Consider the following 22,001-nt stretch of genomic DNA (forward strand, 5'->3'; position numbering starts at 1 on the left):
GGCTTACTCCAAGAAAGCCTTGGGAGCACTTTGGAGGAGGTAGCCTCCTTCCTGAGGTGCTGTAAATTTACTTATCCCTGTTGGGACTGGGGCTCCCTACATGACCTATAAGGTTGTGTGCTTTGCCCTGGAGATAGGCAAGCATGAGTTTGATCACTCATGAGAGTGTGTACTTCCTCGAGATGGTAGTTACCTGAGCCACCTCTGGTGGTCTTGAGCTAGGTGGAGTTATTCAGTACCATTGCTTTGTGGGGCCACAGACCAGAACACACAGCCCCTAAGCCCTTCACTTACACTGCCCTGACCCAGTAAACTCCAGATGGGGTGGGGAAACAACAGGACAAGTGAGCTAGAAGCACATGTCAGGCCAGCTGGGCAGAAGTAGGGGTCACAGTAAGAGGAGGAGAAGCCAGACACTTAGTAGACTGAGCCTCAGAGATACAGGACCTGTAGGTACGTATCTGTTTGCTGGTGAATTGGAGTACTGTGCTTGTCCACAACAAGCCTAGTGATTGGCTTGAGCTGCCCCCTCTGGTGGCTGCTTGCAGCACTGTTTCTTGAAGGACTTTGCTGGACATAACTTTTAGCCATCAAAGCTGACCTGGGTTTTTTCACTGCTTGGATGATACAGTTGACTGGCCCTCTCACTGAACCCATCCCCTACTCTGCAATCCAACAAATAGGGGTGCCTCAGAACCTGAGCTTAGGGGACTGGTAGGGATGTGGGCTGGCACACAGCTCCTGAAGCAGCACACCTCCAAGGCCTCCTTAGACTTAAGGTACTGATTGTACAGCCACCAACTTCTTGCCCTCATCTGTCCCATTCACAGGACTCAGTCACTGCAAAAGTGCCTTGACCTCTTGGGGGACCCTGAGGTATCAATTCAGCTTTAGGTAAAGTGGTTGGGATGGGGGTGGTGCTATCCTAGTCTGAGTAAACTATGCAGGTAAGGGTCTCCAGCCCAAAAGGGGTTTCAGGAAGAGCTCTTACGCAGTGGGGGGTGGGGGAGTCGCTCAGCCTCTGCATGTTACTGAGCTCTATTAGGTGGGCCACTGTTTCCTTGGTGATCAGAACCTGTGTTTATACCCTGAGCTACATGCCTGGAGAGATGGCTGGTCCCTAGGGTGCTTGGGCTGTAACAGGCTGGAAAGGGGTAAAGTCAGGTTCCAAGCTGTACTTGGTGCCTGAGGTCTACCCAGAACTTCAAGGGGCTGTGGGCAGTAGTAATGGGCAGACTTTATGGCTTTCCTGTTGGGAGAGGAACCTAAATCGGGAGAGCTATTGTACCCAAACAATGGACCTGGCTAAGACCCATGAGAGCAGTCGCCCCAACTGCTGGTGGGACCCAACCCATTTCAACCATCACTCACTTTCACTCCTCAACCTGACCTTGGGTCTAGCCTGTCCTGAACCTCATTCTGTCAAACTCTTGGTTCCTGCCATCCCAGCTGACTCTGAATGGGGAGGAGCATGGATGTGCTCCCAAAACATCTGCAAAGGGTTTTAATGCATAATGCACTTTGCATCCCAGCCCAATTAAAGCAGCACAGTGGAGAGGGTGTTACTGGCACCTGGGCAGCAAAGCTGAGCTCCCAGACCAGCCCTGCTGCTCAGACAGAGGTCTGGCAGGCCCAGGACGTCCCAGCTTGGGCAAAGGTTGGGGAAATCTATAGAGAGTAGGTCTAGTTAAGCCTGGTGAGCTGGAGGCAGTGTCCACTGTACCATATGGTGTAATTCTTTTCCCCAATATGAAGGTCGTGAATAGCAATCAGCCAGACACCTGCTCAGCAGAGCCTGGGAGATTATGGCCTGCCTGATGACACAGTGGATGGAGGTTAAACAAATCCGCATGCAGTCTTGAATGCCTGTGTTCAGAAGTGGCATAGGCTTGCTGAGGTGACGTTCATCACCTTTAAGCACTCAAAGGAGCATTTGCTGAGCCCGAGAGGACTGGTGATCTCCACTGCTTTGAGCTACCTCTAATTCCTGGGGAGCCAGGCACCACTGCTCTCATTACCTGCAGACAAGTTCACTCCATAGGAGACAGTGTACTCCAACTGGAAGTAAAAATGAGCAACAGGCCAGACGATAGTGGCGCACGCCTTTAACCCCAGCCCTCAACACAGAGGCAGGCAGATCTCTGTGAGTTTGAGGCCAGCCTGTCTACAGAGTGAGCTCCAGCACAGCCAGGGCTACACAGAGAAACCCTGTCTAAAAAAACAACAAAAAAAGTAATGGAAAGCAGGTTCATCAGGTCTCTCCCCTGTGTCAGCAACACACACTCTCACTTGAGTGACAGTGTCCCTCAGCTGAGAGGTGGCACCCCGAGGCCCCAGGAACTTCATCTCCCACAGGACTTTGACCAGAATAGTCACTCCAACCACACAAACACAAAAAGGCTCAAAATATTTCTGAGTCATTTGTGAGTTATTCACTGAGCAGACTCTGGCAGTGCCTCAGAGTAAAGCCAGTGGTACAGCAGGGAACAGTCAGGCCTCTCCTTCAGGCTGCTTGTGGGAGAGATTAGCACACAATTGTATCTGTCCATTGATACCCAAGGATCTAGCAAGCAAACTGGTGGGGTGGCAAAGTGCTAGAAGCTGAGATAGGATCAATTTAAGTTCAGGGCCAACATAGGCTATAGGATGAGACTTTGCAGAGGCCAGCAGAGGAGCAGTGAAGCCATCCTGGACACCTAGGCAGGATCTGAGTAGAATAGCATGCTGGCCTTCCTCTATTCCAAAAACTGCTGTGGCTGGTGGGAATGGAATGGACCTGGAGGGCTCAAGGAGCACAGGATGTGGGGTGGAAGAAGATAGGGACTACCCCGACACAGGGCTCACGGGGATGTGCGGGGAAATGGGTTCTGGTAGAGGTCTCTGGACAGAAGAATCTAGGATGATGAGGTGGAGTCAGGCTCAGCAGCCTGTGGAGGGCTTCTGGGGGACATCCCTGGCAGGTGGGCCCCCAGACAAACTGCTGTTCAAGAACAAGATTTCCCAGCCCATTGGCAGTGACTCTGATTGAGAAGTTGGATTGAGGGCATTGTCGTGGGCTCAGGCTGCACACAGGCTGTCTAGGCTGGAGGAACGCGGGGTTACACTCCTGTCCTAGTTTGCTTCCTCTTGCTGTGAGTTTTTAAGATTTTTTCATTCGATTTATTTCATGTGAGAGTGTTTTGCCTGGTATATGTATGTTTGGTGCCTGCTGAGGTCAGGAAAGGGTATCAGATAACTGAACATGAGTTCAGATTGCTGTGAACCACATGGGTGCCCAAGAGCGAGCCAAGTCCTCTGTAAGAGCAACAACTGCTGAGCCATCTCTCCGGTCTGTTGCTGTCATTTTAAAATGCTGAGCAAACCCACCTTAAAAAGAGGGAAAAGGTTCATGTGGCTTACATGTCCTGATCACAGTTCATCATTGAAGGAAGTCAGGGCGGGAACCATGAGGGAACACTGCTTACTATTTTGCTCTCCAAGTTTGTTCAGCTTGCTTGCTTAGACAACCCAGTACCATTTTCCCAGAGATGCCATGGCCCACAGTAGGTTGGGCCTTCCCACATGAAACATCAATCAAAAAAAAATGCCCTACAGACATGCTCACAGGCCAAACCTGTGGCAGCAATTCCTCAGTGAAGTAAAATGATTTGTGTCACATTAACAACTAACCATCACACCTCCATTCAGGATCAGCAGGCAGAGTCAGAAAGCCCTGAGGGCTGGATTACAGATCTCACAGGCAAGGGACTTGATGGTTAACACAAGCCCTGTGCAAAGGAGAACAGTGTTTCCCTGTAAGCAGGAGCCCACCTAGACAGCCTTTCCTTCTCCCCTTTTTCACCAGCCTTCTGTATGTAAGGGCCAAGGGCACTCTGGTCTCCCTGACTCCAGCTCCCATCTTTACACACAGCAGATCCTGGAATGTACTAGTAAAGGGTGCACTGTGGTGAAGGTGGAGGGTCAGTTTTCCCCGGTAGGGGTGTGTGTGGGGGGGGGACATACCTCAGGGTTCTGCTAGCAGTCCACTAATGCTCAGAGACAAGCCCATGAAATGCAGGCACTCAGGGTGGAAAGGGACTCGGAGAGCCTTCCTGAGGCCCTAGGGTGGGAAATGTGTACGAGTTACACTGGCTCATCTTCCCAGAGCCATGCCCAAACAGGGCACAGTCTTGAGTATCTAGAAGAGGCAGGTCTCCACATACTTGGGGCCTGGGTGACAACAGAGAGCATGTAAGGGTAAGACTGATGAAGATGTAGGATGTGGGGAGGTGTAGGCAGGACCCATGACAAGGAACGGCATGGGTATGCTGTATCTGTTTATAAGAGGTGCACAGAGATTGGGGTGTCACTTTTTGCAGAGTGGAGCAACTCAGCAGAGGCAAGCTCATGGCCCAGAAGCAGAGGTGTGCCCTGTTGTGAGGCTCTTAGAGAAGCCAGCTTGTTGTGAGACCTAATGGCTAGGCACAAGTGCTGTGAAGGTAGGCAGAAGGACATAGGGCCAAGGCGTCCTCATGCTGGGCGCTGGGTGAGTCACCACTGACCCGACGTCCTGGCGCCAAGGTGGGGGAGCAGGCCACTTTTACAGCAGGAAGCCATGAAGGCTGATAAAGGGCAGGGTTGGAAGCCAAGGGCTTCCCACTTCCTGAAGACTGAGTGGTAGGGCCAGGAGGCCTCCAGGCATCTGCCTTTGCAGGCCCAGGTGTCCACAGCCTGGCCTGGATGGCTCACAAAACAAGACACATTTGTCCCATGGCTTGTCTAACTGCACCTTTGGACAGTGTAGCAAGAAATGACCTTGCAGGTACACGGTATCTCACACAACTGCTCAGAGAAGGGCCTTCAAGGCGGGGGAAGCGTGCTGAAGGTGAACAATGCTAGGCCAAGATGCAAAGAAGACTGGGACAGGTGTATCAGCCTAAGCAGGCTACGTCAGGAGTGCACAGGCACCCAGGAGATGGGGCACTCCCGGAAAGGACACACCACTGAGTCTTTGATGTGACTCCAGATGATGCTTACTGAGAGCCTCCCCCAAAAGCCTGTGGTGGTGTCCCAGTGCCGCCCAATGAGTGCAGCACTCTGCCATGCTATGGCGACGGCCACTCAGCCTGTCCACCAACAGAGCCACAGAGGGACTGCTTAGCCTGACCCTGGCGTCAACAGGGCCACACACCTGACTGTCTTCCAGGCACTACAGTCTTAGTCACTTGCACCCAACTCCTGGGGCCCTGGCAAGTGGTCACCACATACATTGGCATGCTCCCTCACAGGGCTGGCCTCGCCAGGGCTGCCAACATAATGGTCTCAAACAGTGCAAGAAGTAGTGCAGATGGGCTAAGGGCATCTCATCAAGCCCACTAGCACTCTGACACCCTTGTGCCACTCCTGTGTGCCACCCTTTTTCCATTTCCCCAACGCCTGGCTCCCTTGACCCTAGTCTACATTGCTGCTGCTGTTGCATCTCTTCTGTAAAAAGCCTTCCTTACTCTCTTTGACCAGAGCTGAGGGCTTCAGCAGTCTTTGAGGGTCCCTCTGTCCCCACCTGCTGCATTCTGCCCTCCCCAGTTTAGGGTTAGGGTAGGGGAAAACCTGCCAGTAGGCCTGAACCTGTTGGCGGAGGGGCTGCTTGGTCATGGAGCCGAAGCAGGAAGTGCTGTGAGCAGTACAGTGCCAAGGGAAGCAGACCCTTCCCTGCGCCATCTGCCCAGGGTCTGCCAAGACTGGAAATGACCGGGGCCATCTCACTCTGATCAGGAACAGAGAGGTCTGTCTCACTTTCCACAGACTTACAGACTTTGCCCCTGCTCCTGCCAGCTCCTGTCTTTCCCCCATGGCTCTGTCATTCTGACAGCTACAACAGATGCCTGCCTCATACTTAAACTAATCACAGCTCTGTGGGCTCCCGCAGAGCCGCCCCAGGTTAGGGTGGGGACTTAGGGACTTGGAAAAAGGCAGTCTCAACTTTCCTTCTCTCTGGAATTGGCTCTAATGTGAATCATCCAGGCCTCTGGAGCTGGAGACCCAAGGAGTTTTCCAGATATGGTCCCAGAGGGTGCACAACGTCTATCTGTTGGATAATCCTCAATGTCACCAGTAGGAGGAATCTGGCCTGGCTTATGATATGTCCCTATCTTCACATTGAGGGTAAAGGGCAAGACAAAGAGGGTGTCTGTCTGGAGCAGATGTACCCCTGCTGTGCGCATATCAGTGGAGTCGATGCAGCACGCACAGCCAGCCTGGTTAGACGATACTTACATGCCTGCCACGCAGGCACCCATGCCACCCAAAATAATGCGAGGGAAGCGTAGCCCTGCGAGGACGTTTCCCAGCACCAACACGGATTACTTCTGAGGCTTTGGGAGGAAAAAAAAAATCAAAACGTCCCACCAGCTCTCAAGAGCCGCACAGGACCGCTGCTTAGCGGTCTTAGGCAGCTCCGGAGGAGTAGCGCGGAGCTGCCGTAGGGGCGGAGCCAGAAGGGGCGGTTCCGAGCTGTGAGCTGTGCCTGGCTCTGTTGCTCCGCGCTCCCGAGATTGGTCTGAAAGCGGGGCTCGCCGACTCCCCATTGGTCCCCAGCCAGCCACCCACGCGCAGGCCTCAGCGAGCCTTGGGCTTCTCGCCGCGCTCGGCTTCTGTGGGTTACGGTGGAGGTGCACTGAGGGAACGAACGCGCGCGCCGCTCCGCGTCCTACTGGGCCCGGCGTGCAGGGTCTTATCAGCGCAGGCAGCTGGCGGCCTGTCTCCGCACGAGCTCCCCAGCCCAATTCAATGGCCATTGTCCGCCGGCCCCTTTGTTCAGGAGGCGGCCACTTCCTGCAGGACCGAGCAGGGTGCGGGTGGCAGGAAACCAAGATTCGGAGGCCAGCCTGGCCTGGGGTCCTGTCTCGGGGGCTCGTCTCCGTCCGAGGCCTGTTGGGTAGATGAGAGAGCCGGAATGTCTCCTGGAGAAGCGGTTGTGGGGGCTGGGTTTGTGAGATCAGCTCCTATAGAGCTGGGGGAGGGGCCGAGGAAGGTCCCCAGACTGCGGTGCCCTTTCCAGGTCCGTGCCTCCTCCTGATGCCGGCCACAGGGTCACCGGCTCAGAGAAGAACCGCCATTTTGGATGGAACTCATGTCCGGACGTGTAAACTCCATTCCCATTGCCTCCCCTCAGGAATAATCATTGGGACTCAACTGTGCCATGGACTGTGTGAGTCCTCTTGTTGCTCACCTGAGCATTGTGGGGATCCACCCTCTCTGGTCCACAGTCCACCGGTCCACCGCGGTGCTTACCCAGCTACCCAGGACCACCTAATATAGAACAAAACTGTTCTCGCCCTCCCCAGTCAAAAACTGGGTCTCATGCTGATAGTATAGATGCTGATACTACAAGGAGCTGGCAATAAAAGGCTTAGGCAAGTGGGCAGAGCTGCCCTTCTGTTCGGATAGTCAGAGTACCTGAACCTGTCCTGGATGCTAGGATATCACAAACTCAGTGGCTGGGATAGCAGGCTGCCCTGGGTTGAGAAGAGATTCCCTGCACTCTCCTCAGTGCAGAGTGGGGCCAAGAATGTTCGAGGTGAGTTGATGGGCATCCAACCAGCTCCTTGCCTCTTGGGCATGTCTTGTCTGTTGAGTCTTCTCTAGCCAGGATGGGAAGTTTGTGCTGACGAAAGAAGGCATGGGCGGACAGCATCCCACAGGACAGAGCCTAGTGGCCCTTCGAAAGCAGCAGGCGCTCTCAGAGGCAGGGGTCCTCTAGGGATGGAAGCCCGTGAGCAGCCAGAGGTCACAAGGTCTGGGAGAGGGAAGCAGTTAGGCCTGAGCTCGAACCTTCTGTGTTCCTTCAAGTTGCGTCAAGATGTGCATTTAGGAGAGGGCAGGGTGAGCCCTACCTGAATCAGGGGCCTTGGAAATGAGAGCGGCAGTACCCTGACGGGGCCACAGCCCAGAAGAGGCTGGAACCATCATTTCTGAGTACTGCGGTGCCCCTGGGAGAAGGCAAGGATTGGAAGAAAGGGAGGACTGGGCTGGAGAGATGGCTCGGGGGTTTAGAGCACTGACTGCTCTTCCAGAGGTCCTGAGTTCAATTCCCAGCATGGTGGTTCACAACCATCTATAATAATAATAAAAAAAAAAAAATCTGGTGCCCTCTTCTGGTGTGCAGGTATGTGTTCCGGCAGGGAGGGCTATGTGAGGTTCCAGAGGACCTAAGAGATAGGTGGTCAGGTAGAACTGTCCAGACAAGGACAATAGGCTAGAAGTGGGCAGCATGGGTCCCTTCCCCTCCTGCAGACTCCACTACATTAGAAACAGACCTGGAAAGGCAGCCTGGTGGGCTGAAGACTGAACCAGGACAGTGGTCTCCTGGAGCATATTGGTGTACTGGGAGGTAAGGTGTGCTGCCCAGTGTCAACTGTAGGCTGGAAGAACCAGGTACCCTGACATACTCTGAACAGACTCCCCTGCATGGCCCCAGCTCTCCTGAGGCTGTACTTACTACACCCAGGTCTCCCAGGGCTACATGCCACTCATAGTGACTTGACCCTTCATGGGATCGTACCTGGCTGCCACTGTTCACCCTTCCCATGTCGAGGGATGTCCACTCCCCTATGACTCTAGTGGCCCGTCCTCATCACAGGGCCCCATCCAAAGAACAGTGGCCTTATCAGGACCAGGAACCACTGGCCTCCTTTCCCCTGGTCCCTGGTAATCTATCTGCATCTCCCTCGCTGGCTCCATGCAGCTCTCGCACTTGAATCTAGGCTTCCAGTAGGAAGCTCTGGTGTCCTCTGCTAGCTCAGGTGATGCCTAGTGCAGGGATGGGACCCAAAGCCCAAGAGGGCAGGGGCTGCAGGGAAAGAGAGCTGGGGGTGGGGAGGGGCTCTGGGGCCATCTCTTTCTGGGAGGTCTAAGCATGAGTCACCCCTTAAGACCCAGGCACAAATGCAGGAAACTGCCATTCTATGGAACTATTTTCTCTCACAGAGGGAAAGCCCGTCACACGCAGGCATTGTTCGCGACCAGGGCTTTCCGGGTGGGCTCTTGCAGAAACCAGGAGGCTAGGGCTCCGGGCTGAACTGCTTCCCTTTGAGACCCAGGGGCGCCTGGAGGTTAAGAATGTGGGGCCCTGGTCCAGCCACTAGTCTGAGGTGACAGGAGCACGTCCACAAGAGGGGTGCCCTGGGGGGTGGGGGCTAGATCAGCTAGGCGTGCTGCTTACACATGGGAGTGGAGGTCAGGAGTGAAGGGGAACCAAGGGCTGACCGCCCCGCCTCCCATACCATGTAGCTCGTGCAGCAGCTGCCCACTCCAGCAAGTCTTGCAGACCCCAGCCCTCTGATTACTTTGGTTCTGAGTCAGTATATGCCCTGTGGCAAGAGGTGGCCCCGTAATGGCTGGGGGTCGGGGTTGGGCACAAAGGTGGAGAGGGGCAGGGTAGGGTAGTGTCACCTGGTCCTCAGATGCTCACCTGTGACTGAGGACTGCACTTCCTGACAGAGGGCCTAAGACACAAGGCCCTTCATAGGAAGTTGGGGATGCTGGCGCCCCCTGTCAACACCCTTAGGACAGTGCAGTATAGAAGTAGCAAGTGAGGCAGGTGGGCTGGTCCCTTGCCCCCACATCTCTTCTCTGGCTGGACATGCTCTGGAGTGTCTGGGCAGCCCAGCAGGGTGAGGGAGCAATCTTTTTGAGGTTTATGCCCCACGCTTCACTTGCAGCCCAGATCCTGGCCACATACCCTTGCCCATCTGCGGACTCTCCGGCGCTGGCTAGGGGGAGCCGGGACCGGCCTCGGTTGCAGGTCAAAGATGACTGTAGCACAAGAGCTCTGCTCATTTTCAGCACCATACACAGACTCACAGGCTTGGCCTAACTTGTGCAGGCCTGTATATGGGCACACACGTACTCTTAGACCGCTTGTCTCCACATTTCCTTGGATAGAGCAACAGAGCCAATGAGGGCAGGTGAGAACTGTCCACAGTCTGATAGCATGCAGGGAGACCTGAGGCTCCTGGTTCCCCATCTATAACACAGCTGTCTCCTAGAGATCCAGTCTACAGTGGCATGTGGGGAGATCAACTCACAGGAACAGGCGGTCACTGGACAGAGCCCAGTCCTAGTGAAGAAAGCAGGAGCATGTCCTGTGTACTGGAGGGGCCTGAAAGGGATCCTGGGGCAGCAGCATGCATTAGATTAGATATCTAGGGAAAGATCCAACATGAGAGGTGGCCCTGAGGAGTGACTCAGAGCTATACCTGCCCAAAGAGAGCCTCCTGGCACAGATTAGGAGAATGGGGGCAGCCATGATGTCCCACAGATATGATGGGGAGACCTTAGCAGCCTCACTGTACCTCTTGAGGAGAGCAGAGGAGACAGCTGAGGGGCCACGAACAAAGGCTGTGAGATACGTTGCTCATGCCCCTTTCCGGCCACCTCTCCCTACATCTCTGAGCTCTTCCCCCACTCACCTCTGACACAGAACCCATACACATCTCACAATGTTGCAATGAGAGTAAAATACATGAAATACAACATTTACCATCTTAACCATTTTAAATGAGTCTAAATTGAAAAGTAACACATGCCCAGCAAAATCAAAGGAGTGCTCTATGTGTACAGAAAAAGCACAGCTGGGACCTCCTTCAGTCGCTTCTCCACTGGTGATGAGGTCTGTGTGGTGTATACCTGTTATCCCAGCACTTGAATTTGGAAGTCTGAGGCAGGAGGATTGGTGAAAGTTCAAGGCTAACTTTGAGAGTTTTTTTCCTTAAAGTACACCCAACATTTACTGTTGCAATCATTTTTTTGTTCTTGTTTTAAGACAGTTTCTTGTGGCAGATGGGGGCTTTGAACCTCATCCTCCACCCCTTCAGTGCTGGGGTTACAGGTTCCATTGTAACCACTTTGTTGTTTGTTTTCAAGACAGGGTTTCTCTGTGTATCCCCGGCTGTCCTGAAACTCCCTTTGTAGACCGGCTGGCCTGAACTCATGGAGATCTGCCTGCTTCTGTCTCCCAAGTGCTAGGATTAAAGATTAGTGCCATTACTGCTGGTCATTGTAGCAATTGTATTAAGTGTATAGTCCAGTGGCATTAAACTCGCTGTCATTATGCCCATTCCAGAACATTGTCATCATCCCAAAGTAAAATCTTGTCCCCACTATGCAACTCCCCAACTCCTCCCAGGCACCCATTCTATGTCCTGCATCTGTGAGTCTGACCACTCCAGAACCTCACATGAGTGGAAGCACATGGTTCTTCTGACTGGTTTACTTTAGGCTCATCATTTGTAGCATGTGCCTTCCTCTTATGGCTTAGCAACAATCCATTGCATGGCAGAGAATATATCTGTATATTCATTCATCTATCCACAGTCATATTCTGGTGCACAAAGATTTTATATTTTCTTCTTCTTCTTCTTCTTCTTCTTCTTCTTCTTCTTCTTCTTCTTCTTCTTCTTCTTCCTTCTTCCTTCTTCCTTCTTCCTTCTTCCTTCTTCTTTTTGGACAAGTTTTCTCTGTGTAGCCCTGGCTAACCTGGAACTTGCTCTGCAGTTCAGTTCAGGCTGGCCTTGAACTCAGAGATTCATTTGCCCGACAAGACTTTGCACTTTGATGAAGTCCATCTGACTGCTTCCCTTTGGCTGTCACTGACAAGCTGAACGTCATGAGTCTCTGCCCCCCTTCTCCCCTTGGAGTTTTAAACTTTGGTTCTTATATCCAAGCCTCTGATCCATTTGAATTAATTTTGTGTTTGGTACCTGGCAAGGCTCCAACTCCATTCTTTTGCTGTAGACACCCATGTCCCCTGAGATGCCTCACAGAAGAGGCCCAAACCCATTCTCCACCCCACAGCAAAATGCTACAACCTGCCTTTGCTCGTCTGGCCTCCTTCCAGCTGCTTGGGCCAGAAAACCTGGGCAATATCCTGACTCTGTGCCTTCTCCTTTTAACTCCACAGAAGCCTGCCATAACTCTCCACAGAGCCTGGCAGAGAATATACACGCATGCCCAAGATGTGCTCAGGATGGCTGAGGCCACAGCCGCTAGTGTGGGACCTGTTCTGGAAATCTGTTCTGAGGGGCTAAAGAGATAGGCAAAGCACTTGCTACACAAGTGTGAGGACCTGAATTCAGATCCCAGCACCCAAAAAAGACCAGGGTGCATGTCTGTAATCTCAGCTCTCGGGGAGGGGAAGATGCCCGACAACTATGAGCGGCATGTATATTCATATGCACAGCGTGTATGATGGTGGCCTCAGGGGTGCTGGTGTTGTCGCATAGACGACAACTATTGAGAGTCAGTTCTCACCTACTGTGACGTGGGTTCGGAGATTTAGCTCAGGTCATCAGGCTTGCAGCATCAAACAGTGAACAACTTTCTCTGCTCCGAGTTCAGTGTGGTGACTCACAACTGTAATCCCAACACTTGAGAGGCCGCAGTCAGGTGATGTGGGGTTGGGCTACACAGCAAGACCCTCAAAATCACTGAGAAGTGCGGGTGGGGTGGAATCTGATTTGGAAAAAGATCAAATGCAGAAAAAGACAGACATGTAGAGAACTTCACTAGCCTTAGCCCCACCCACCGGGGCCAGCACTCCTTTGCCTCTCTCTATCCTAGAAGTCACTTTGACTTTGGCCTATATCCCCAGCTCCTTGGCAACTCTAGCCTAGCCGCCCCAAGCAAATACACAGGCACTTGGAAGGTCTGGCCAACACAGCACGCAGGCTCTTGTCCAGCACAAGGGAAGCAGGCAGAAGTGAGGTCCCACAAAGGCCTCAGCGGCCTACAGGTGGCTGGAAGTACCCCTGGAGATCATCAGACAGCAAACAACTCTAGTGCTGGAAGAAGCTAATCCCAGCTAGGGTTTTGTACCCGACTACAGCCATCCTTCTATGTGGAATAAGCACATCCAACAAGGGGTGCTGGGTGTGACTTCTGCTTGGAATGGGGGTGGCATGGAGAGAGCTGAGGGTGAATATTTCTCCCAGATCTGTCTGCTCTGCCACAGCTGACACAGAAAGACAGGGGCAGGGCCTCAGCTCTGTCAGGTTACCAGAAATAAAAGGCCTTTGTGTTCCAGTTACCTGGTCTCCCAGCCTTGACATAGTCCTTCCAGCTGCTCTGTCTCTTAGAATCCTCACATTGTATGGGATTCTTACGTCTCCAGAGCTATAGGCTGCCTGTCACACCATTAGAAAAACACAGAACCCTGGTAGAACCCAGCACCTACCTAGACATATCCAGGTGATGGAAACTGTCCAAGAGCATCTCCCATCCTCAAGGCATCAGTGGGCAGACCATCTGTGTCCTACAGCTCCCTGGGCACAGGGCCTGTCCTACTGTGTGCCCGCTTTGTGTTCACATGGGACTTAAAGTGGCAAAGAGAACTTTGTATGTGTGGCTGCTTCAAGACCCTGAGGTGAGAGTGGCCTCAGTTATCAGGGCCCCAGATGTGACTGTATTGTCCTGAGAAGCTGGGAACGCAAGGGTTAGAGTGCAGAGACCAGGGGCAGAAATGGAAGGGGGACACATACTACATACCACAGTGTGGGTCTTTTTAGGACCTGGAGGCACAAGCCTGGGGACACCTGAACCTTGGCCAGGGGCATCCCGAGATACCTTGTAGAAGTCTGTCTTGCAGAAAGCCAGCAGATGTAAGGGCACGACACTGGCTCGTGATCTTGTGTCTTGTGCTATCTGCACTGTCTGGGCATGCGCTCAATGGGAGCTTTGGAACTCTTGGAAGAGGCTTGCCAGACTCAGAGGTGGCTTCTCTTGTCTTGGGACACAGGCGGCATGGTGTCTTCTCACGTTCCCTCTCTTGACAAACCCTTCTTCATCCAGGCTCCTGCATTGCTCCCAAGGAGACTATGACCACCCATCTATCAGTATCACTCTGTACCCTGGCCAAAACCCCACGGACAGATGTGTTTCTTGCTCCTCCACACAGGTAACCATTTGCTGTGACCCAGGGATCTCAGAAACTCTAGCCACTCAGTCTGTGCTAACAGGAAAAAGTGATTTCCCCACCAGGAGCGACAGAAGGCTCTGTGGAGTTGCAGGGATATTCCTATTTTCCTGCGGGGCAGGCCTAGGTAGCCAGGGTGGGTGCCCCCAGCCAGTGGCACTAGGCCCTCTAACTTCCACCTTTGCCTGAACTGTGCTGACACCGGCGAGAGTCTGTGACTGATCCTCACACACTCTACGGAGGGCCATCTGCAAGGAGGCCTCTGAAGCAGGAAGACACCTTTGGCTGGGGCCGGCTTCTCGAGGGACTCCTGGTTGGTGGTCACTCAGAGCTCCAGGGCGCTTTGTGGACAGGCTAACGCTGGAAAGGACAGTGCTTTCGTTAGGAGAGGTAGGTGTGTGTGTGTGTATGTGTGTGCGTGTTGGCTAGTCTTCAAGAATGGTTCCTGTAGGGGCTGGAGAAATGGCTCAGTGGTTAAGAGCATTGCCTGCTCTTCCAGAGGTCCTGAGTTCAATTCCCGGCAACCACATGGTGGCTCACAACCATCTGTAATGAGGTCTGGTGCCCCCTTCTGGCATGCAGACATACACACAGACAGAATATTGTATACATAATAAATAAATATTAAAAAAAAAAGAATGGCTCCTGTGAACCATGTACTCCATAATGTGAATTCCCCTCCCCTTGAGTCTGGAGGGGCCTGGGACTTTGGCTCCGTCTAGATTGACATTGTGATGGAGTAGATCTGAAGCCCTGGCTGGCTGGGAGAATGTGTGCAGTGTGGTAAGGATCAGAATGGCATCTGTGAAGAGCAACTGTCCGAGACAAGTCTCACTTTCTCTCAAACCGACGGGGTCATGGGGTCGGGGGAGCAAAGGGAGCAGTCCAGGCCAGGTCAAGCCTCTGCCTGGGCTGGGGCCCTTCCTCTGGCCTTCCTTCCCCAGCCTTTTCTCTGCTGACTTTTTCTGAGATAAGTCTTCCTACTGTCCCCAGTGACCGCCCGGGTTACTAACCAGGGACAGACAGGCACCCACTCAGCTCATCTACCGCGTGATCCCCTTTGATTCCTACCCGCTGGAGGCTTCATGTACCATGAAGTCCTCCTCTGCCCTACCCAGTTCTCATCCCCTTTATGCAGGCTTGGAGACCAGTCTGACAGCTCCTTCTTTGCGCACTGCACTCTGCAGGTGCTACCTGGGCACGGCGGCCCGCCCTCCGGCCCGCCCTCCGCGCGAACTGGGCATGCCCAGAAGTGCGTAGACAAACCCGACAGCTCGGGTCTGCGGAAGACTCTCCCCTACGCCACCCATGGAGCGCATCGAGGGGGTGACCGTGGGCCTCTGTTCCCGCTCGCCCTACCTGCGGCCTCTCACGCTGCATTACCGCCAGGTGATCCGCCCTGCGCGCGCATTTCCGGGCTCACTCCCTCCAAGGCCCCCACTCCGCCCCGGGCCCGCAATGCGATCCCTCCCCCCCGGGTTAGGCTCCGCCCCCCCGAGCTCACGCCTCTGCCCCGAGTGGGTTCTCTGAGCACGAGCTCCACCCCTCTGCTGTCCTGACCGCCGGTTTTCAGACTCTAGTCAACCCTGAATGACCAGGGAAGGACATTCGAGGATAACCTCTCTTCCCTCCAAGGCAGATTGACTGACCTTCCATTTCTGACCGCCCATCGATGCTTTTTTGCAGTTGGACCTATTGATTACCCTGGATATCAGGGCAGGAAGGACTCTGGGAAAAGAAGCCCACCTTGGGATGGGAGACACCCTCCTTTGCGCCTTCCTTTCAGCTCCTCCTTCAAGCCTTAGCGGAAAAACTTCTGCCTCCCAGAAGCCTCCCAGCTCGCTCAACCTTTCCCAGCTTTCAGAGCAACAGGGACAGTAGATAGCTGTCTCACTTGGCCCACAGAAAACATTTGTTGAGCTTAGTCGCTGCCATCTCTCGCTTCTCTCATCCCGTGGTCTTCCAGCGAGGTGGTCCTTTTCCTCTACTCTGCATGGCCCTGTCTAACAGACCTCTGCTTTTGGCACACTGCCTGTTTCCGTTCTCTGTGCTGTCCGATACACACCGCTTTCCTGACCTAATCAATGTAACCCTGCCTGGGGTTTCAGCCCAGGTCAAACCACCCAGGGCTTGGTGTTGCCCAGCACCCCACCCCCAAACCTCCCTGTTACACCTGTCCCTCTCACCAGCGTGGTGGCTTCCAGCTTGAAGATCCTCTTGGCCCTCTCGTGTTTACTGTGCACGGGTACCCCCCACCCATCCACCCCAGGACATAGAATTCCTCTCTCAGGGTGCAGCCAAGGGCAGTACAGGCTTGGGACAGCAGTTGGGTTCAGTTGAGGGACATGGGGGTCACTTTCCTTTTACTTTTCACTGGCTGGTGACATGGGATGGGCGTTGTAGCTGTTCGCACCTAGGCCCTGGGGCTCTGGTGGGCAGTTGGTGGGAGCAGGGTAGTTCCGGCTAGTTCTGCAGTGACTAGTGACAGTGGTGCTTCCCTCACTTCCTGGGAAGTGCTGTGGGGTGGTTTTGCAGCCTTGGCTGGCAGCCCACCGGCACATTTCCGCTGATGGCATTGGTAACCAGAGCTCAGCTGAGCAGCAGCAGCAGCAGCAGCAGCGGTACTCAGTGCTGGGGGCTGGGTAGCATTTCCTCAGGAGCTGAGGGATACTGAGGCTGGGCCATGGGTAGGGAACTGCAGCCTTTACCTGACTGCTGCTCCCGGCCAAAAGAGGTCTGGTAGACAGTGAGACCAAAAACAGAGGCCCAGTGGCCCTGTGGCCCTACACAGCAGATGTCCACCGCTACATTCTAGGCCTGTCTCTCTCTCCCGGCACCAGTGTCAGCTTCTCTGGCTCCCCCACGGCTCTAACAAAATGTTTGACCCTGAGTCAGTAGGGTCCTTTGGAGTGAGACTTTTCGAGGAGAAGCTGTGGGGGTAGGCAAGACCGACTGACTGCGTGCAGCCTGGGCGAGTAGCCTTCTTTGGAGTCTGCCTGGGTGGCTGGATGTCAGGCAGGCCTGGGCTCGCCTCGTGGGGTGGTGCTTCAACGGCCTCCCGGGCAGTCTGACCTGCCGAGGACATTGGCTCTCTTCCCCCCCTGGAAACCAGGCTGCTGCCACCCTCCCAGGATCTCTCTGATTGCAGGCTCGAGTCAGTCTTTCTGATTCGGACTCTCACCCGTGAGGCTCTCCCACGGTAGCAGTACCCTTCTCCACCTGTAGGCCAACAGGAGGAAGCCCTTGGCTGTTCCTCAGCATCCTCCCTCTTTGTTGCCGGGCCACACTCTGGCTCTGAGACCCAGGCCCCTGTCTATTTTGCAACTTGGATAGAGCCCCAGCATGTGTAGAGGGCTGGCTAGGGCTCACTGAATGACCCAAAGGTGGGCTAAGCAGACAGGTTGGGGTCTCCAGACCCCAGACAGCCTGTCTTACCAAATGACATCTTGATGATGGAATGGGGAGGTCTTCCTAACCTTGTATGCAGAGCACTGTTGACATCCATTCTGGCTGCACTATACTGCCTGCCCCAGATGCAGGATCCACAGGACTATGGGATGTGTAAGAGATAGCCTGAGCCTGAAGCAGGGTGGAGCAAGTAGCCACCGCCCATCTGATATCACCAGACCCACAACTGCAGTGTAAACTGTCCAATGGCCCAAGGGAGCTTTAGCAGTGAACAGCTGACTTCGGCTCTGCCCATCTGGGATCCTCTCTGCCCTGCCTAAGGGTGTCACATCTGCCCTTCCTGGATCCTCCTAGTTCCTTCCCACGCTTGGTGGCAGCATAGGTCTCTGTAGTACTTTGTGCTCATGAAATGCCTTTCCTGCTCTTTGCCCAGGGTTTCTTCCTTATCCTTCCCAGAACACCAGGCTATCCTGACCTCTGTGGAAAGCTCTCCACCCCCACCTGCTGCATGGCCCCATTCCTGATGGCTATAGGCAGGTGTCGGGCCTCCCTACTGGCCCATGTGCCTCCGTCTGTTGCTGGCAGCCATTCACCCTACTCTGTCTCTTTCAGAATGGTGTCCAGAAGTCCTGGGACTTCATGAAGACACATGACAGGTAAGAGGGGCTCTCCTGGTCATTACGGAACCCCCCAGTTTCTGCTCTCCTTGGTACCTTCAAACACCCCCCCACACACCTCAACCTAGTCTCTGGTTCTCATGTCCCTGAGGTCTGGTGGCTAAGTCATGTAGTAGCTGGGGACACCAGGCCCCTGGTGGCAGGCTAGCCCTTCTAGGGCTGAAGAGATCTGCTGATCTTACTCCTCGGGATCCAGAGAATAGGCTAATGTGGTTTGAGGGGTGTGACAGTTGGGAAACTGACCAGCAGGGGCCTCCACTTTCTCAGCTGCCCAAGACATTGTCTCCCCCGCCCCTATTCTGTGAACTGGAACTTAACAGGTCAGGCCCCTGGCCTGACTGTGTGACCTTCCTATCTGAGCACTGGACTGGCTGTGTGTCCCATCTGAGCATTGGACTGACTGTGTGTCCTATCTGAGCACTGGACTGTGTGTTCCCATCTGAGCAAGGTACCACCTTTTCTGTGTTGTCAAGGAGAGAGGAGGCACCATAGGAACAGGAGGATGGGAACTGGGGCTCTGGAGAGAGGGGAGCAAGTCCTTACTGAGCTCCGTTCTCCTGTGCAGTGTGACCATTCTCATGTTCAACTCCTCCCGGAGAAGCCTGGTGTTAGTGAAGCAGTTCCGGCCAGGTGAGACCAGCTGGCTGGGCAGGGGTTGGGAAGGGGGAATTACAGTGTGCTTTCAGGCCCTTGATCCTGAGTGTCTGAATGCCGAAGCTGTGGTGGCTTTAGGGGAAACTGAGGCTCCGCAAGAGGTGCTTGGCACAGAGTAGATTACCCTGAGGTGAGCACCATATGACTGTCCTTCCTCCCATACCAGCTGTATATGCAGGCGAGGTGGAACGCCTCTTCCCAGGGTCTCTGGCAGCTGTGAATGGGGACCAGCCCCAAGAACTCCAGCCAGCACTGCCGGGCTCAGTGGGAGTCATGGTGGAACTCTGTGCTGGCATCGTGGACCAGCCTGGGCTCTCACTGGAAGAAATAGCCTGCAAGGAGGCTTGGGAAGAATGTGGCTATCACCTGAACCCCACCGATCTGCGCCAAATTGCCACTTACATGTAAGGAGGCTTGGCAGGGATGGGTGCTACCAAGTGGTGTAAGGGATAAGACAGGCTGCCAGTGAGTGGGTGAGAACCCTGTCCCTGAGGGTGTACAAGCATGGGACTGGAAGAGGGTTGATGGACCATGCCTCAGCTCCTAGGCTAGGGTGCTTTGGGGCTGGTTCTGGAGCATGCTCAACCCTGTGCCCCTGCCCTGCAGTCCCAGACATGTGGGGTTGGGCTCCGGGTGGCAGCTGCTGCCGACAGATGCCCCACTTCCTGTGGGATTAAGCACCGGGCGCTGGGGGTGGGGTGAGTCACAGCTCTGTTCTCAGTCGGTGGCTCAGGAATGAGAGGGAAGGACAAGTCCCGAGGAGGGGAAGGAGGAGGGGACTACCCCCTACTGAAGCCCAGGTGCCAGAGGCCATTCAGGCTTCCCTCAGGCAGCCAACCAGGACTACCTTCCTCAAATGAGAAGCCACTCCTTGCCTCAGGATGTTGTGTGGATCCTTGACAGCTGAGCTCTTAGGGCAGAAAGAGGGTCTTATGGTGCCTGTCACCCCAAAAGGTTGAGCACCACCTTCTGACCACCTTACAGGGGCCTGAGTCCACCTTCATCCATGAAGGACTAGAGTCCTTGTCCCCTCTCTTCTGGCACACTCGACACAGCCAGGGCTGGACCTCGCCCAGTAGTACCTAGCTGTGGTTGGACCATGTTGGATCCAGTGTTGACCATCTTGCCTCTGAAGGGTTGGTCTGTCTCCTTTTCTGTGTCCCCTCCATGTGGACAGCCAGTGATGCCAGGATCCTTCAACTTCCAACATGGCAGTGTTTAGGACAAGGAAATCTAAGGAACCTGATCTTCATAGGAGTTTGGCTAGTGTGTGGAGCTGACAGGGATGGAAGGCAGGAAGGAAGTTAGCTTTGGGGGTGGGGGTCCTGGCAGATGTTTGAGGACAAGGGAACCTTGTCTTGAGAGGTTTCATAGGCAGGGCCTCTGGACTGTGTCCTGACTGAAGGTACTAGAGAGCCAGGGACAGTTCCGGACAGTGATTGTTCTACTCAGACTTATATTTTGAAGAGGTGGGTGTGGCTGTGAGGAAGCGTGCTCAACCCTGAGGGTAAGGCTAAGTAAAAGTCAGAACATCTGTCTCTATGGGCCTTACTGGGATGGAACAGACCAGAGCCTACCCATGGTTCCCTGCCCAAGACCAGAAGTAAGCCAGTTCACTCCCTTGATAGCCATACATGACTAGACCCAGGGGAGGAAGCTAAGGGGTTTCCCTATTGTTGCTTTGTTGTGTGAATGACATTAGAGCCTGCTAAGGCTGGAGGCAGCCTCTGGCCTGACCGGACTACAGGCTGGAGCTGGCTCCCTCATAAGGTAGGGAAACTGAGGCCGGAGACTGCACAGATTGGCTGATTCCAGTCATAGGTATAAGCCATGACTACCAAGAAAATGGACCATCAGGTAGGGGTCTGTGGGGATAAAGGGATATCTGGGCATGGTCAGTCTTGGGGGGGGGTGTCCTTCTCTTGGGGGTTGGCATCCTTGAGTATTTCCCAGTTTCTGCTCCTGCCTCCATGAAGTGTCCTGCTGAGAGTTCCCACCTCTACCTGTCTGGAACTGTGCTGGATCTGGTCCTTATGTGAAGAGGCCTGTGAATCCCACCACCACACCCAGTCCCTGGTTTCTCCATGGCTCCCCAGCCAATCAGGAGACCCCTGATTGGCTCTTAACAGTTATGGAAGCCAGAGGTCCTGGTTACCCAGCAGGAGTCATGGGCAGGGAGGGGCCTAGGGAACAGAGTCTAAGGGGCTATCACAGATTCTAGTACTACTTACTTAGGACCTCATGGCTTCTGCGTAACTAGTCTCCAGCCAGGGTCCTTGATCTTCCACGCAGGGTCTCAAAAGCTGCACCCAGGGCTGCCAGCCACATCCACGATCCACCCGGGTGCAAAGATAGCAGACTCCAACTCCTGTGGCTGTGGGGTAGAGGCCACTTCCTGGCTGGCTGTTACCCTGGAACCCTCTCGGATCTCAGTGATGCCTGCAGGCTCCTGCTATTTACCCCCTTACAACACAGCAGCTTGTTCTGATCTCTGTTAGCAGAGAGTTTCAGACTTCCTCAAATTTTGAGCTTGAAGATACCTACGCAGGTATCTCCCTTGGGATGAATTCAGTCAGGTAGCCAAGCAGGCTCCTGGGTTCATGATCTTTGTAAGATGCCTCTGACATTTCCCCCTAAATGTCAGTTATGATATTCGTCTTGACAGTTTGATGGCAAGCCTAGCCATTTGGTGACTGAGCCACCTCCAGCCCACTTATCAAATTTGTCTTTAAAATCATTTCAGTGCTCTTTGCATTGGCATGAGACCCCCTCCTCTGCCATATGATAGCCTAGTGACAGAAGGCATGCCCAACATGCATTGGGTGCCCCCGCTCTAGAGGCATAAATTACATGGATGCACCCACCAGGAGTGGTATTTGGGAAGGGTGAAGCCACTCAGAGTTCTGCCCATCAGAAAGCCAGAGAAAGAAGCATGGAAGCAGCGTAGCTGGCAGGGTCACTGTGGTGTCTCAGCCTTCCCTGTTCTACCCGACAGGTCTGGAGTAGGACTGACTAGCTCCAGGCAGACCATGTTCTACGCGGAAGTGACAGATGCCCAGCGAAGTGGGCCTGGTGGAGGCCTGGCTGAGGAAGGAGAACTCATCGAGGTGGTACATCTGAACTTGGATGATGCCCAGGCCTTCGCAGACAACCCCAATATCCCCAAGACTCTTGGTGTTATCTTTGCTATTTCTTGGTTCTTTAGCCAGGTGGTTCCCCACCTGAGTCTCCAATGAGACCCTGGGACTGGGCAGGCTGATCCCACCCACTTGTCCTTGTGCTCTGAACACTCAATAAAGCTTGTATAATTTTCA

The 22,001-nt window shown here is 54.0% G+C and overlaps 1 protein-coding gene across 1 annotated transcript; it reads left to right on the plus strand.

The window, feature by feature from the left end:
• Positions 1–15,213: 15,213 nt before the first annotated feature.
• Nudt14 (nudix hydrolase 14) lies at positions 15,214–22,001 on the plus strand. Its single transcript, XM_057782799.1, has 5 exons — positions 15,214–15,337; positions 17,969–18,012; positions 18,599–18,663; positions 18,854–19,091; positions 21,683–22,001. Exons 1-5 carry the CDS (start codon positions 15,257–15,259, stop codon positions 21,921–21,923), a joined length of 669 nt encoding a protein of 222 aa, XP_057638782.1. The 5' UTR covers positions 15,214–15,256; the 3' UTR covers positions 21,924–22,001.

Source organism: Chionomys nivalis, chromosome 10 (genome assembly GCF_950005125.1).
Source record: "Chionomys nivalis chromosome 10, mChiNiv1.1, whole genome shotgun sequence".
In the NCBI taxonomy this organism is placed as follows: Eukaryota; Metazoa; Chordata; class Mammalia; order Rodentia; family Cricetidae; genus Chionomys; species Chionomys nivalis.

Coding starts and splice junctions, on each gene's coding strand:
- Nudt14 (XM_057782799.1), top strand. CDS start 15,257: ATGGAGCGCATCGAGGGGGTGACCGTGGGCCTCTGTTCCCGCTCGCCC. Junction 15,338..17,968: donor TCACGCTGCATTACCGCCAG/GTGATCCGCCCT, acceptor TGTCTCTTTCAG/AATGGTGTCCAGAAGTCCTG. Junction 18,013..18,598: donor TTCATGAAGACACATGACAG/GTAAGAGGGGCT, acceptor TCTCCTGTGCAG/TGTGACCATTCTCATGTTCA.